The sequence below is a fragment of the Rhinolophus sinicus genome, linkage group LG10 (genome assembly GCF_036562045.2).
Source record: "Rhinolophus sinicus isolate RSC01 linkage group LG10, ASM3656204v1, whole genome shotgun sequence".
Lineage (NCBI taxonomy): Eukaryota > Metazoa > Chordata > Mammalia > Chiroptera > Rhinolophidae > Rhinolophus > Rhinolophus sinicus.
In genome coordinates, this window is record NC_133759.1 from 42142073 (window position 1) to 42156937 (window position 14865).

The 14865-nt window shown below is 41.9% G+C and overlaps 1 protein-coding gene across 4 annotated transcripts in view; it reads right to left on the reverse strand.

Moving 5' to 3' along the window:
* ATG7 (autophagy related 7) overlaps nucleotides 1-14865 on the reverse strand; it is a 219893-nt gene that overhangs the window by 201052 nt on the left and 3976 nt on the right. Inside the window, exons 1-3 of one of the 4 annotated variants that reach the window (XM_074312982.1) lie at nucleotides 3227-3339; nucleotides 691-860; nucleotides 141-195 (exon numbers count right to left, since the gene is read on the reverse strand). In XM_074312982.1, the coding sequence (XP_074169083.1) occupies nucleotides 141-195; nucleotides 691-850 (215 nt within the window). In that variant the 5' untranslated portion in view covers nucleotides 851-860; nucleotides 3227-3339. Of the gene's footprint in view, nucleotides 1-140; nucleotides 196-690; nucleotides 864-3226; nucleotides 3340-14865 lie in introns of those variants that run through there. The other 3 variants (XM_074312983.1, XM_019732654.2, XM_019732653.2) reach the window with 3 other exon arrangements.

A 14865-nucleotide genomic window follows, 5' to 3' on the forward strand; every position in this document is an offset into this window, starting at 1 on the left:
AACTAGGAGGAGCTGGGCCTGTCCACCAGGAGCTCCCCTAGTTTCCCTGTGGTCCATCTATGAGGGAGGTCAAGAATGGTCATTCCTTACAAAAAGCAAACATTGTTCTTTACTACAGATTTGCAGCAAGAAATACTCACATGTCAAAAGCACTGAACTCCAATGTTAAGCGAGCTGGCAGCCCAGCAGAATCACCTGCACAGAACCATGATCACATTTTCAATCGTAAGTCAGTAATAGCAGCATTTATAACAAAACATTTGCAAATAATTCTGTTTTCTTTGTTGAGCCCAAAGAGTCCTATGCAATTCCTGGTTATCCAAACTAAACAGGAACTTAGCAGAAAATGACAGTGCCTTTGTGAATTTGAGAAATTTGCCAAGAATATTTTTTTTAAAAAATTCATTGGACAAAAATATTTCCAATCTCCTCCCCCATCAATACTAAGTAACCAGTATTAATTCTTTGGATTAATAACTTGGGTTTTACTTCTCCCTTTCTTTTCCCCACAACAGGGTAAAAGAAGTGAAAATGAACATGGGTCAAAAGTTACGAAGTAAAACAGAAACCAGTGAAGACCATCATTATAGAAGACAAGGGCGTCCCTTGTTAAAGGAAAGCTGACCCTATACTGGAGGGCACAGAATAGAAGACGGTGGAAGATGGAAGATGGAGTTTAGCATTGCCTACCATTGTAGTAATAACCCTTAATGTCCTTGGGAGCTTCATCCAGCCGATACTCATTCAGCTTCTTCTGGGTCAGCTCATGCCAGAACCCAGCATCCAGGGCACTGTTAAAGGGGGCGAACTGCAGTTTGGAGACTCCAGGATCCCCCGTAGCTGCCGCCATTATCTATTGCCTACTGAAAAACAAAACAGAACACAACGAAAGAGCACAAAACATGGTGAAAAAAAGAACATTTGCAATAATGTTTAATTAAAACAACAAACAGACAGAAAGGAAAGAGTAAAATTGTCTCTATCTGCAGATACCATGACTTTATATATGGAAAATCCTTAAGACTCAACCAAAAATTGTTGGTCCTAATCAACGAAATCAGTCAAGTTGCATAACACAAAATTAACATGCAAAAATCAGTAGCATTTCTATACACTAACAATGAATTTTCTGAAAATAAATGAAATCAATCCTACTTACATTAGCATCAAAAACAATAAAATACTTAGGATGAATATAACTAAGGAGGGGAAAGATCTCTACTCAGAACGCTATAAGATACTGAGGAAAGAAATCAAAGGTGACACAAATAAATGGAAAGGTAGTCCACTTTTGTGGATTAGAAGAATTAATACTGTTAAATCATCAATACTACCAAAAGCCATCTATAAATTCAATGCAGTCCCTAACAAGGTTTCAATGGCATTTTTTACAAAGGCAGAAAAAAAACACACTCTTAAAATTGATATGGAACCACACAAGACCCCAAATAGCGAAAGAAATCCTAAGAAAGAAGAACACAGCAGAAGGCATCACACGTCCTGATTTCAAGCTACACTATAAAGCCAAAGTCATCAAAACAGCATGGTACTGGCATAAAACCAGACACATAGCCCAATGGAACAGAATCAAGAGCCCAGAAATAAATCCCAGCATATAGAGTCAATTAATATTGGGCAAGAGAGCCAACAATACTCAATGGAGAAAAGGCAGTCTTTTCAATAAATGTTGCTGGCATAATTGGATATTTAATGTAAAAGAATGAAAGTGGACCCATATCTTACACTCACAAAAATTAACTCAAAATGGATTAAAGACTTACATGTAAGACCTGAAGCCATGAAAGTCTTAGAAGAAAACATAAGACTAAAGCTCCTTGACATGGGTCTTGGTAATGATATTTTGGATATGACACCTAAAGCACAAGCACCAAAATCAAAAATAAACAAGTGGGACTACATCAAACTTCTACACAGCAGAAGAAACAACCAACAAAGTGAAAAGAAAACCTACAGAACGGGAAAGTATTTGCAAACCATACATCTGATAAGGGGTTAATATCCAAAATATATAAAGAACTCTTACAACTCAATAGCAAAAAAGCAAATGAGCAAAGGACCCGAACAGACATTTCTCCAAAGAAGATACATGAAAGGCCAAAGGTACATGAAAAGATGTTCAACATCACTAGTCATCAGAGAGATGCAAATTAAAAATGCAGTGAGCTATCACCTCATGCCTGTTAGGATGGCCGTCAGCAAATGGACAAGAGATAACAAATGCTGGTGAGGATGTGAAGAAAAAGGAGCCCTTGTGCTTCACTAGGGAGACTGTAAACTGGTACAGCCACTATGGAAAACAGTATAGAGGATCCTCAAAAAGTTAAAAATAGAACTACTGTACAATCCAGCAATTCTACTTCTGGGAATATATCCAAAGGAAAGGAAAACATTAACTCAAAAAGATACCTGCACCCCCATGTTCACTGCAGCACTATTTACAATAGCCGACACATGAAAACAACCTAAGTGTCCACTGATAGACGAATGGATGAAGGATCTGTGATGTATATATACATACAATGGGATATTCTTTATCAAAAAATGAGAAAATCCTGCCATTTACAACAATGTGGATGGACCTTCGAGGCATTACGCTAAGTGAAATAAATCAGAGAAAGACAAATACTGTATGATCTCACTTATATGTGGAATCTAAAGAACAACAACAACAAAAACCCCACCAAACTCAGGGAATAAGAGATCAGACTTCTTACCAGAGGTGAAGTGAAGGGTGGAGGGAGGGGGAATTGGAGGAAGGTGAGCAAAAGGTACACACTCCATTTATAAGGTAAGGACGTGATATACAACATGACTAGAACTAGCATTGCTGTTGACACGTAGCTGTTAAGAGAGTTAAATACTAAGCGTTCTCATCACAAGGAAAACATTTTTTCTTTTTTCCCTTCCTTTTCTTTTTAGTGTATTTATATGTGAAGATGGAAGTTAGCAAGACCTATTGTGGTGAGCATTTCACCATGCTGTATGCCTTAAACTTACGCAGTCATAATGTATGCCAATTATTTCTCAATAAAACTGGGGGGAGGTGGGGGGGGGGGCGAACCCAAACTGACAAAAAGTATGAGAGGTATCTGGGCGACCTGAAAATGCAACTTTGGAAATCAACCGGAGTGATGTGCCTGTGTTGTCAAGTTTAGCCTCCTCACGACACAGCTGACTTTCCTAAGTAACCCTTCGCGGCCTTCACCTTTGTGCCTCTTCCTTTCTTGTTAAAGTCAGTCTGACTGATGCACTAGTGATATTCCTTCTTCCACACAAAGTCTCAGCAGTTTTTGCCAGCCTGTGTGGTCCCAGAGAAGTCTGCAAGTACAAAGCCCAGCCAGTTAGAAACACAACAACGCAGAGTTCTGAATGAGGGCAGTGCTTGAGCTCCCCGGCTACGAGAAGGAAAACGTCTCTTCCCACCTAACCGCAGAACCTGCATTTCTCTGAAATGTCATCTTTTGTCCTTTAAATGCATGGAAATGCTGCACTTTACTATATTTTCTTTAATATTTCATTTTCTCCCTCAAATCATCAAATGAATGTGACCCTTCCAGCAACCGAGCAGGTGCACGCTGGAACTCCCTCGGTTCCCTGCACTCTCTCAGGGGTACCTGTATCCCAGTCTGAGAAGCACAGCAGTAGAGGAACTTGGCAGTTCCAAAAAGCACAACTTGATGCGGTTCCTTCACTTTCCATTCTGTCCAATTGCCCTGTGACCAGACAGATTAATATTTCTGCAGTGGAATGTGTGAATAGTCACAGTAGATGGGATAAATGTTTTCAAAAGACAGTTCATTTCCACTCAGGTTTTGCTTGAGTTTTGTGCCAAGGTTATTAAATAGCTTTCATTTTCCCAAACTTGTTGGATTTTAGAATTAGAGATAAGAAGCTTTGGACTGATAGTAACGATACGGAAAAATGCAAAGTTAGTATCACGTAAAAAGGCTAAATCAAAAAGGGGGAGAGGCACGTCGGGGCAGAGCAGGGAGAAAGCCTCAGCTGGTGCTGAGTTATGTTGAAAAGGATGGGCTTGGAGGGGGAAGATGGGTAGAAGGCGGAAGGAACCGTGTGGCAGAAACAGGGAAGCAAGGGCCTGGCGGTCCTTGGAGGGTCGGACTGTGCAAGAGCAACACACAAAAGGTGAGCAGGTTACACAGTGAACACGGATAGAGAAGGTTCAAAGGTGAGGCTGAAGGAGTTTGGAACAGGGAATATGACAGAATTCTGCAGTGGCAAAATGGCTCCAAAGGAGGTAGGTACCAGCCTAAGAACTTATGAAGACCTGGATTAGAGCTGAGGAGGTCAGACAGAAAACAGAGAGATCCTCACTGGAGACGGTTTAAGAGAAAAGGTACTCCCACTTGGTTATCGTGGTGGATTCAAGGAACGAAAGAGAGGAAAAGGCCCCCGGGATGTCCAGGCCTGACTGATGAGGAGAATGGCCGCTCCACGGAAAGAAAAGACACCTGAGAGGAAGAGTCTGAGGCAGAAGAGTAATGATAAATTGAAGATATTTTCAGCGAGGACAACGGCAGGGTAGAGTGAAGCTGGCCCAGGGAACTGGGCTGGCTTGAGAAAGTGGATCAGAAATTTCAGAGGCATTTACACCCGGATAACAGCTAAAGCAGACGAGAATGCTCAGTTCTTAAAGTTCCTCAGAGAAAGAAAAGCCAGAGCCCAACAGAGTCCTTAAGAATGTCCACTATTAGCAGGTAAGAAGAAATAGAACCAGCAGCACAAAGGCCACGCAAAGGGCAGTGCAAAGCACTAGTCGGTATACCAGGGTGGTATGTCTATCCACGGACCCGTGTGGATAACAAAGTGTGAAGAGGGTGACGACAAATGGTGGCAGAGAACACTAACAGGTACCTCTCTCCTCCTCCACGCAGCTGGCATTTTCTTGCTGCTGTTGGTTTTTGCAAGTGATGTTCATGCTCAGCCCTCTCCTTAGCCCACAAGCTTTCCCCAAAGCAGAAGTATTCATTTTCTATATCAATTTCTATCTATATGCTAATGAATCCCAGGACTGTATTTCTAGCGCTAACCTGAAAACACATACTTAAGTGTCTTTGAAAGTCAGGCCTTGGATTTCTCAGATATCTTCAATTCAACAAATCTGAAACTGAATATACCTTTTCCCAAAATTCTGCCCCTTTTCCTGTACGTCCTAGTTTACTTAGTAACCCCACACATTCAAGGTAGAAACCTGAGTCGTCTTCCATTTTTCTGCCTCTCACATCCAATAAATCACTAATTGCTAGAAGGTCAACCTTAAACAGTCCTCTGGAATGAGATGAAGATAAGTTACTGAATACTGACCAGGACCAGGCACCTGTTACTTCTCCCAAGTACCTTAAGAAGTAACAGTTGCAGTTTCACAGAGGAAGGAACTGAGGTTCAGAGAGGTAGGAAGTTTACAGAAGGTTGGATAGTTAGTTAAGTTGGGGAACCAGCATTCAAATCCAATGCCAAACTCTTCATGCAAGGTCATGCTTCCTGTCCAGGTCGGCTTTCCTTCTCCTCGCTCCCACTGCCACACGTCAGCACCCCCACGCACACCCCAATCGTCTCACACTTCTGCTCCTGCAGTACGGTGTTCACAGGTCATTGACTTCAGTCTGTTCTTCTCCAAACAAGATGTCACACTGCCACCAGAACTGGTCTGCACAGGTGACTCCCTTGTTTAAATAAACAAATAATCCTTATTGGCCTTAAGACTCAGAGAGTCAGGTGTCATCGCTACCTTAGCCTGCTAGCTGCCCAAATGTATGCCTTTGCTGATGACCCAGTATTATATATTCTATAATATTATATATAATTTTCTATTAGATTACAAGACCCGGTCTTATATCATAGTAAAATAAGATCGGGTCTTATATTAATTTTTGCTCCAAAAGATGCATTAGGGCTGACTGTCCGGCTAGGCCTTATTTTCCGGGAAACACAGTAGTAAGTGTTCTAACTGAATGCTTATTCTGTGCCAGGCACTACACTAAATATTTTACATATTATTTATGACAACCCCAAAGTTGTTGTATTACACTTTCTTTATAGAAAACAGAAGCACTGAGAGGTTAAGTACCTTGCCCAAAGTCACACAGTTAGGAAGTGAAAGAGCTGAGTCTCTAACCCAGGTCTGCTGGCTTCAAAGTCCTGACTTCCATCACTACACTATAACGCCTTGAAGGAAGAAGCACAGACACCCTTTCTCAGAACCTTTATACTGCTCATCAGCCCCACATATGCTAAAGAATAACCAGTTGTTTTGAAATAAATTTACATACTAACCTCTTTTACAATCAAGTCAAAAGAAAAAGATGGTGGCCAGAACAATCACCCATAATGGAAGGAAATCAGCACAGCAGCAGAAAGTGGTACAAATGGATTTCATTTGAAATCCCCCACGTGATGGGTCATCAGGCTCCTACACACGCTAGTCATCCACAGCTTACTCTTCAAGTTCAATGGTAACTGTGTTCATCATCATTCTGCTGAGGTCATCAAGATGGAATTTTACCAGTGCCAGAGACAGAAGAGAAAACTCTACTTTGTACAGCACTTCAGTAGCTTGGGAAAAGTGACTCAGGATGACCACTTAGAAGATAAAGGAGAGGCATAGTAAGAAGGTAATTTGCATCAGAGGTGCATCCTTCAAACATTTTCTGACTTATTTGGTCTTTGAGAAATTCCAAACTGAACCCAAGAGCCTATTTCACAAGAGGATATGGTTGGTCTGTAGCTGCTGAACCACTGGTTGACAGGCTAAGAAAATGGGAAGATTTTAAGCAACAGCAGCATGTGATAAGGAATCTACTAGAAACACCTAAATAGGACACTCAAGTATAAATGTATCAAGTAGGAACCTACACATCTAGGTCATATCGCCATCTTCCCTAAACTGGAAGATTCAAGAAGCAATGATCCGAAGGAAATTCTGGAGTGAGTGGGAAGTGAGTCCTTGGTGCAAAGTCATTCGTGTGTAACTAATCTAGATCCGATGTTACCTGCTTCCTGAAAATCAAGGCTTGCCTATATAACCCTAGACAGTGTAGGTGAGACTTCTGGTCTCTGCTTAGCTTAGAAAGCTAGACAATTATTTCTATCAACCTTCAACGCTCCATACAGACACATTCATGGAAAGAAACTGACACAGGCATCATTGTAAGTGTGGCTCAATTTTATTTCAAACTATTTCTATCATATTCAGGATGTGAAACCCACGAGTTACACAAGATGGAATTGTGTCACTTCCAGTGAAAGAGGAAAGGCTTTGGTGAGGATTCAACACTATCATGAACAAGAATCCCAGCAGTATAAGAAAGCCAACAATAACCAAAACATCTGGTCAAGATTAAACCGAAAGAGCAGGTGGCTGGTTAAGCAATAGGAACTCTCTGGGGCTGTGTCTACCACCCAAACTTGGGGCAAAGTTCAAGCTTTTATGAAAATAAAACGAAGTCAATGCTCAGCAACAAGTAGGAGATTTAAAAAAGAACAAAACTCCATTGTGTGAGTGCTTAGCAAAGTTTCTTTCCAAGTGGACCTAAACCATGTGTTTGTGCTGTTCTTTAAAGTCAAAACTCCACAGGAAAATGAGTGTCAGTGGTTGCTTCCCAGGAAAGGAGCTATGGGGTCAGGAGACGGGCGTGGAGGGACTTGCTTCACCGTATGACCCTTTTGCCCTTTGAATTTTATATTCAAAATTCAATGAATTTTGTGTATGTGGGATAACAAATAAGCAAAATCATTGAAGAAAGAAGTCCTAACTCAATGGCAGGAATACAGGGGCAAGCAACTCAACTGCTTTAGTGACAGGAAATAACACCGGGGAGACAGGTGATGAATGAACCATGTCGTATTCGTCTTTTTTTAGCACTTAGCACTGTGCCTAGAAAACATTAGGAGCCCAGCAAATGTTGACATGAAATAATGGCTCTCTTACCCCCCAAAGGGCCAATGGATGGATACTATAATGAGACAAATTTCAGCAGAGTTTAAAAATTACGAATAACCTGAATTATCCAAACAGGAAATAAATTGACCAGTGAGATAATGAATTTCCCATTAGGAGAAGTGTTCAAGCATATATTAGATGATCACTTGCCAAATAATATTGTATAAAGGATTACTGCATCAGGCAGTCAGGCGAGACGGGGCTTGGCCGGCTTTGCCTGAAAAGGGCCAGATAGTAAATATTTTAAGCACTGCAAGTCAAAACAGTTTCTGTCATATTTCTTCTTCCTTTTTACAACTCTTGAAAAATATAAAACACATTCTTTGCTCATGGACTGCACCAAAAAAGGCCCCCGGCAGGATCTGACCTGCAGGGTGTAGTATGCTCACCCCTGGGTTAGATGATCTTCCATGAGAAGGCAGCAGAAATATGCAAGGACTGCAGAGGGGGAAGGAGATTGCAAGACCAGATTCCAAAGCCACACTTGTTGGTCTATAATATGTACCTTATAACACTGCAAAGACATCTTTATGAACCAGTAAATGTAGTCTACACAGAACACTCTCACACACGTCAGCGTTATTAAGACAAAATGAAGCTCGTCTGGTATTTATTGATGCTCATAACATGCGCATTTCACGTCCTAAGTAGGCATGTTACCACAAGTCTGACGGTTGCCTTCGTTACTTTCTCCTGGACCCCTGTAAGTGCCCCCTAACTTCTCTAGTGCCACCCTGGTGGCCCTGCCACACCCCACCTCTGACTCGATGCTGAAAAACATCAAGCAGCGTGATGCTCCTCTAACACACTTGCTGTCCTGCCTCCACAACCCTGAACGAACAGCTCCCTCTGTCTAAAAGGCACACCAGCTCCTGTGCTGCCTGGCACTTTTCAAAACCCAGCTCAGAGGTGATCTTCTCTGGAAAGCCTCCCAGAGAGGCCTCTCACTCTCTGCTCCTCGTCAGCTGCAGTTACTCACTTCTGTCTTTAAGGTACCTCTACATTTAGTATTGTTGTTCGATTCTTTGCTTTTCTGTCTGCCTCCATCCCACCAACCTGATTGTAAATTCTACCAATGCAGATCCTGGCTCATACTCCTCTAGGTATACCCTGGTCCCTTGCAGAGTGGCTCAAATGTTACTGAGATGGATTCTAGAAACCTTTTAAGATGAACTCTAGAAACCCAGGAGAAACAAGAGAAAGAAGTAACGCAGGATTCTGTGATTGGGAGAAAAACTCTAGGCTTGTTACCATGGAATATGGAGACTGAAGTAGGAAGTCATGAAGAATATATGGAGATACACCATGTGACTTAGGTCTCTAAACCTATCATTATTTTCTAAGGACTAAGATCTTAGAGGGCAGAAAATATGCACATACAAATCAACTTAAATGAAATCTTACTCAACCAAATGCAGAAGTAGTAAAGAAGCAATCTTGCTCCGTGAAAGTGTTTCCATAGTTACATAAATTAAAAGCCCACGTTCACAGCTCAAAGTATCTCTCCACAAAAAATCTAGTAATTACAAGGGAGAGAAAAGTGACTCTACAGTGACAAAATCTGGCCGACACCATCTTAATGAAGGGACCAAAGTTAACACCAGCCGTAATGGGACAAACAGACGTTGTGTGCTATTATCCAACAGAACGCACTGAAAAGAACATGTGTCTGGTATTTAGCTAGAAATACAGCACCCTGAGCAAATTGGGAGGAAACATCAGATAAACCCTAACTGAAAAACATTCCACAAAATGACTGGCATTGGTTTATATCTTTAAAAGTGTCACGGTCTTAAAATTTAAGGTAAGACTAAGGAACTGTTCCAGAGTGAAAGAGACGAGAAAGACATGACGACGAGGGAGAACGCCTGACCCGAGGCTGGCGCTCTGCTGTAAAGAATGTTATCAGGATGACATCTCAATGGAGGCTCTGGGAGAGCGGTGTATGGAAGGTCTTTGTCTTAATTCTTGTAAGGTTTCTGTAAGTTTAAAATTATTCCAAAGTAAAATATTAATACAATTTTAGCACCTGCACACACCGAGCCTATGCTATGTTCACCAGGCAAAACCAACCAACGTGACAGAAGTTAGAATAGAAATTACAGGGTAGGATATGGCTATCGACTGGGAAGGAGCATGAGGAAGCCTCCTGGGGAACCGGAAACAGTCTACATACCCTGAGCTGGATGATGGTTACAAGGCACGTACATATGTAAAAATTCCACGAGCTATATATGTGTGATGAGTGTACTTTACTATATGTATGTTATACCTGAACAAAAGAGTAGAACAGAAAACCCTATATTCAAGCTATGCTGACCCTACAAAGACCCTTTCTGTATTCATCCACCAGTTAACAGACGACCTACTTAACCCTAGCTTTGGTGAAAAGACATGCATTGCACTCAGTAAGAAGTTTATATGAAATATCATTTCCATACATTTTTCTAGCATTTTATTAACGATTCTGAAATGGAAGAATTTTGGCTCTGCTGCTTATAACATTAATTGAGGCAGAAGTGCTTCCTGGAGTGCGTCTGCCCAACCGTTCTCCCTCCATGGGGGACCAATAGGATTGGACACGACAAATATTAACCCAGTGTAGGATTTTTAGAAATGAAGAAGTAAAATTGGTAGAAAACAAACAACAATCATAGAATAAAAAACAACAACAAACTGTCTTTAGGGAAACTAGACCCTTGTTAGGAGGGCAGAAAAACAGACCAGCCTGACTACTGAAAAATCTCTCACTGTAATTTTTCCGTGTGTGTTGTTGGGTTTTTGTTTGTTTGCTTTGGGAGGGCAGGGGAGTTTTTAATGGTTCAGAGGAAGGATGCTAAGAGCTAAGGAAGCTGGGAGCCTGGTTTTCAGTCAGATAAACCCAAGTTTGAGTTCCGGCTCCACCTCTTACTGGCTGAGTAGCCTGGGGCAGGTAACTTCATACCTTGTGCCTCACTTTCCTTGTCTGTAAAATCAGGATAATGACACCCAACCCAGGAGGTTGTGGGGAGGGCTGAACGAGAGGATGTGATGTGCCTGCTACAGTGCCTGGAACTAGTCAGCAGTCAAGAAATGGTAGCTGCTATTACTTTTTCTTGTTACCCCCACGCCCAACACACACGGGTGCCTGACTAATGTGATTGTCCTTCGCCATGCTATGAAAACTGCCTCTGCTACAAACACATGTCATTTAAGTCTCATCTCCCTTCCTGTAGTCACAGCAGAGGTTTAATTAAAATGAAACGGATGGTCTCCTGCTATATGTCATCAAGGGGGAAGTCCAGAGGAACAATTTCTAAGGGGTTAGGAGCACTCTGTGTTCAATTTCTCTGAGGCCACATGGGGCCATTCACTTAGCAGAAGTGCCAGAATAACCGCAATTTGGCCCTGAAGTACCTTCTCTGGGCCAAAATGGAGCACACAGAGCAAGCTTCTGTTCTCATTTTTCCAGCTGCGGGGCTGTGAGCTCTGGCAGTCATTAAAATAAGCACCAAACCACAGAATATGTTTTTAGCTGCTGATGGGCGAAGAGGTAGAGATGGCCGTGAGTTGGGAGAGGGCCCCTTTGGCATATGAAGCCAATGCACATTCTGTCAGCTAATGATGCTGCTACAACTTCATGAGTTTTGGAAACAATTTGCAAGGCTGCTAAAGAGGGAGATTTAACAAATCTTCCCTTCCAAAAGGGGGCGGGGAAGGGAGGGGAGACAGAGTTCCAAACTTAGGACAGATTAGGCTTCACTAGAAGATGAAAACTCAGGACCCCTGCAGGGCACCCGCTGGACCCTACAGGGTAGAAGCCTCAGTTCCTTTTAAAAATTGCATTAGAATCAAGATGTCCCTGAGCCAAACTGATGTCTCCACAAGATACCAAATCACCCCAAATGGCTTTTTTGTGACTGTGCTATTAGGGGGTAACAGCTGGTCACAGAAGCCGGCAGAATAACTGCTATTATGGACGGATGAGTTGTCCCCTCACCTCCCCTCAGCTACTTCTACCGCCACAGAATCCACATTATTTGCTTCTTGAGGAGGTCAATCAAAAAACCAACAGTCACCTCCATCGTCTTCAAACTGTAACCTGCATTCTCCCAGGAGTTGTTTTTCTTTTGTTTAATTTTGTTTTCCTTCTGTTGTAATAACCTTCACCTTCATATACACTCTGCTCTACCCAGGCTGTTTGGAGAATTGACACACTGGATAGATACCAGTCGTGTAGGGTGTGGCAAGCCTACAAGGGAGAGTGGAAGCTGAGAAAATCTAGAGAAGAACAGACAACACAAGGATGATGGAGAACAGTATGACTACTATTGAGTCTTTTTTGTTACCTCCACCAATCAGTAGTGTCGCATTGGCTTTTTTGTGACTGTACTCCATTCTGTACATGAGGGACAGCCACAGAATTGCTCGGGAGCTCTTATGTCAACCAACAACTAACACCTGTGATGGTTTCCTAAAAGCCGGTTAAATTATGAAGGCCTGCTTCCAAATAAGTGAGTCTCTCTGGTTTTCATTTCTGGTGACCTTCAAGGAGTACTGAAAAATGGGAGAGATGCTGAAAAATTAGGACTAGCCAACACTTGATTTCAGATTTTCAAAATATTTGTTTTCCAAAGGTGAGAATGAGAACGGTTCCCGTAGCCCACTTACCAGAGATTTTGCTCCCAGGAATAGTGTCATGTGGGCCCTTCCAGTCCACACGGTACCTTTGTACAGTTAGAAAATTGTACCCCTTTGAGACATTTTAGAATGTCTTTTCTTAGAAAATTGTAGCAATATATTGATTAGATTATCTCAAGACATTTTACCCTTGTCTGACAAAAAATTGTCATTACAAAGATCCAGCCATCATGCGTATGATCTAAACAGAACCCCCTCAGATGTGGCCTCTTGTGCAGCATAAAACCTGGGGAACCATATGCATCAGTCCTGGGGAATCACAAAGGCCTCTATGGTTTAAGAACAAGTCATGACAGACTGATTGCATTTTTGCCTTGAGCACAGAAGAACCTCAGACATAGGACGGAGGATATTTGGACCTGAGCAAGGTATCTGACAAGGCTGCTCCAGGTATCCTAGCAGGTAAGATGAAGACATAGGAATTAAGTACTAACATAATTACAGGCATTAAGAACTGGTAAAATAATCTTCTTCAAAGGATGTTGGTTAAGGAGTGAACTGATATTAATAAGCAAGGAGCTAGTAGTGGTTAAGTCTTTGGTCCCATCCAATTTATTTTTACCGTAGTCCCCCCCTTATCCGGCTTCTCTTTTTGCAGTTTCAGTGACCCACAGTCAAGCACAGTCTGAAAACATTAATTGAAAAATTCCAGAACAATTCCTAAGATTTAAATTGTACATTGTTCTGAGCAACGTGATGAAACCTTGCACTGTCCACCTCTGTCCTGCCCTGGTCACGAACCATCGCTGAGTCCAGCGTATCCACACTGTACATGCTCCCCACCTGTTATTCCAAAAAAAAACAAAAACAAAAAAACAAATCCTTCAATTATCAAGGATCCTCAACCATTGACATCATCTGCTCCTGACATCCAATGGTCAACATGCTCATGGCTCAGTGGTCCCGGATTGGCCAAAGCACATGACCTCCTTCCGATGTGCAGGCAGAAGGTCAGGAGCCTAAGAGTAGCCTGTGTCCCATCGTTCACCTCACCAGGGAGGCGTTTTACCATCTCACATCATCACAAGAAGAAGGGTGAGTACAGCACAGTAAGATATTTTGACAGAGAGAGACCACATTCACATAAGTTGTACAGTATATTGTCATAATCGTTCTATTTTATTATTAGTTATTGTTGTTAATCTCTTGCTGTGCCTCATTTATAAATTAAACTTGATCATAGTATGTACATATGTATAGGAAAAAACAATATGTATACAGGGTAGGGTACTATCCACAGTTTCAGGCATCTACTGGGGGTCTCGGAACATATCCCCCATGGATAGGGAGGATTTTATTTATCTATATTAATGAATATTCATCAATATTTACTATGTATTTCATGTGTGCTGAACCTGTGTCAGGGGCTTACAGCAGGAAAACAGACCAAACAAATCTATCCAACAAGGTATTCTTATTATATTTTATCAGTGTCTTGGATAACAATATGTTTGCTTATCAACTCTACACATGACATGAAGCAGGAAGGAATAGGCAATATGATGTATAAAAAAGAATCAAAATAAAAAAGATTCTGATCATCTGGAATGACAGGCCTATTTTAACAAGCTTAAAATTTTCATAGGTAAAAATAGGGTCATAAATCTCAGTCCAAAAAATAATACAACTGGAAAATAAAGCAGTCTGACACACTGGAGGCAGTACAATAGATAAAGGGTCATAGCTTCATGAGTCAGAGAGACCCAAGTTCAAATCCCACCTCTAGTACTTCTAGCCACACAACCTTGGACAAGTCATTTAACTTCTCTGAGCCTGTTTCCCCACCTGTAAGGTGGGAAACCATGTACCATACAGAATTATTGTGAGAATTCAATTAGAAAATGCATGCATCTGACACATGAGGTACTCAAAAGTAGAACTAGCAACAAAACATGTGCCAAAGACACTGGGGATTCCATTTAGCTATTCCTTCAGTAAATATTCATATTATGTACTAGTCCCCATGCTGTAATTCAGGATTCAATGGCACAAAAGCTTTGGTCCCTGCCAGTTGGGAGGCTGTGCAGGAATATAGACAGGAAGTGAGAAGAGCCTGAACTAAGGCAGTGGGAGAGAAAACGGAGAAGACGTGTCGGGAGACATGAAGGAAGCAGAATCTGTGGAGCTCTGATGACGGCCTGGGCTGGCGTGGGGGAGGCGGGGGGCGGGTATCAGAGGGAAAAGTCCAAGAGGACTCCCAGGGTTCT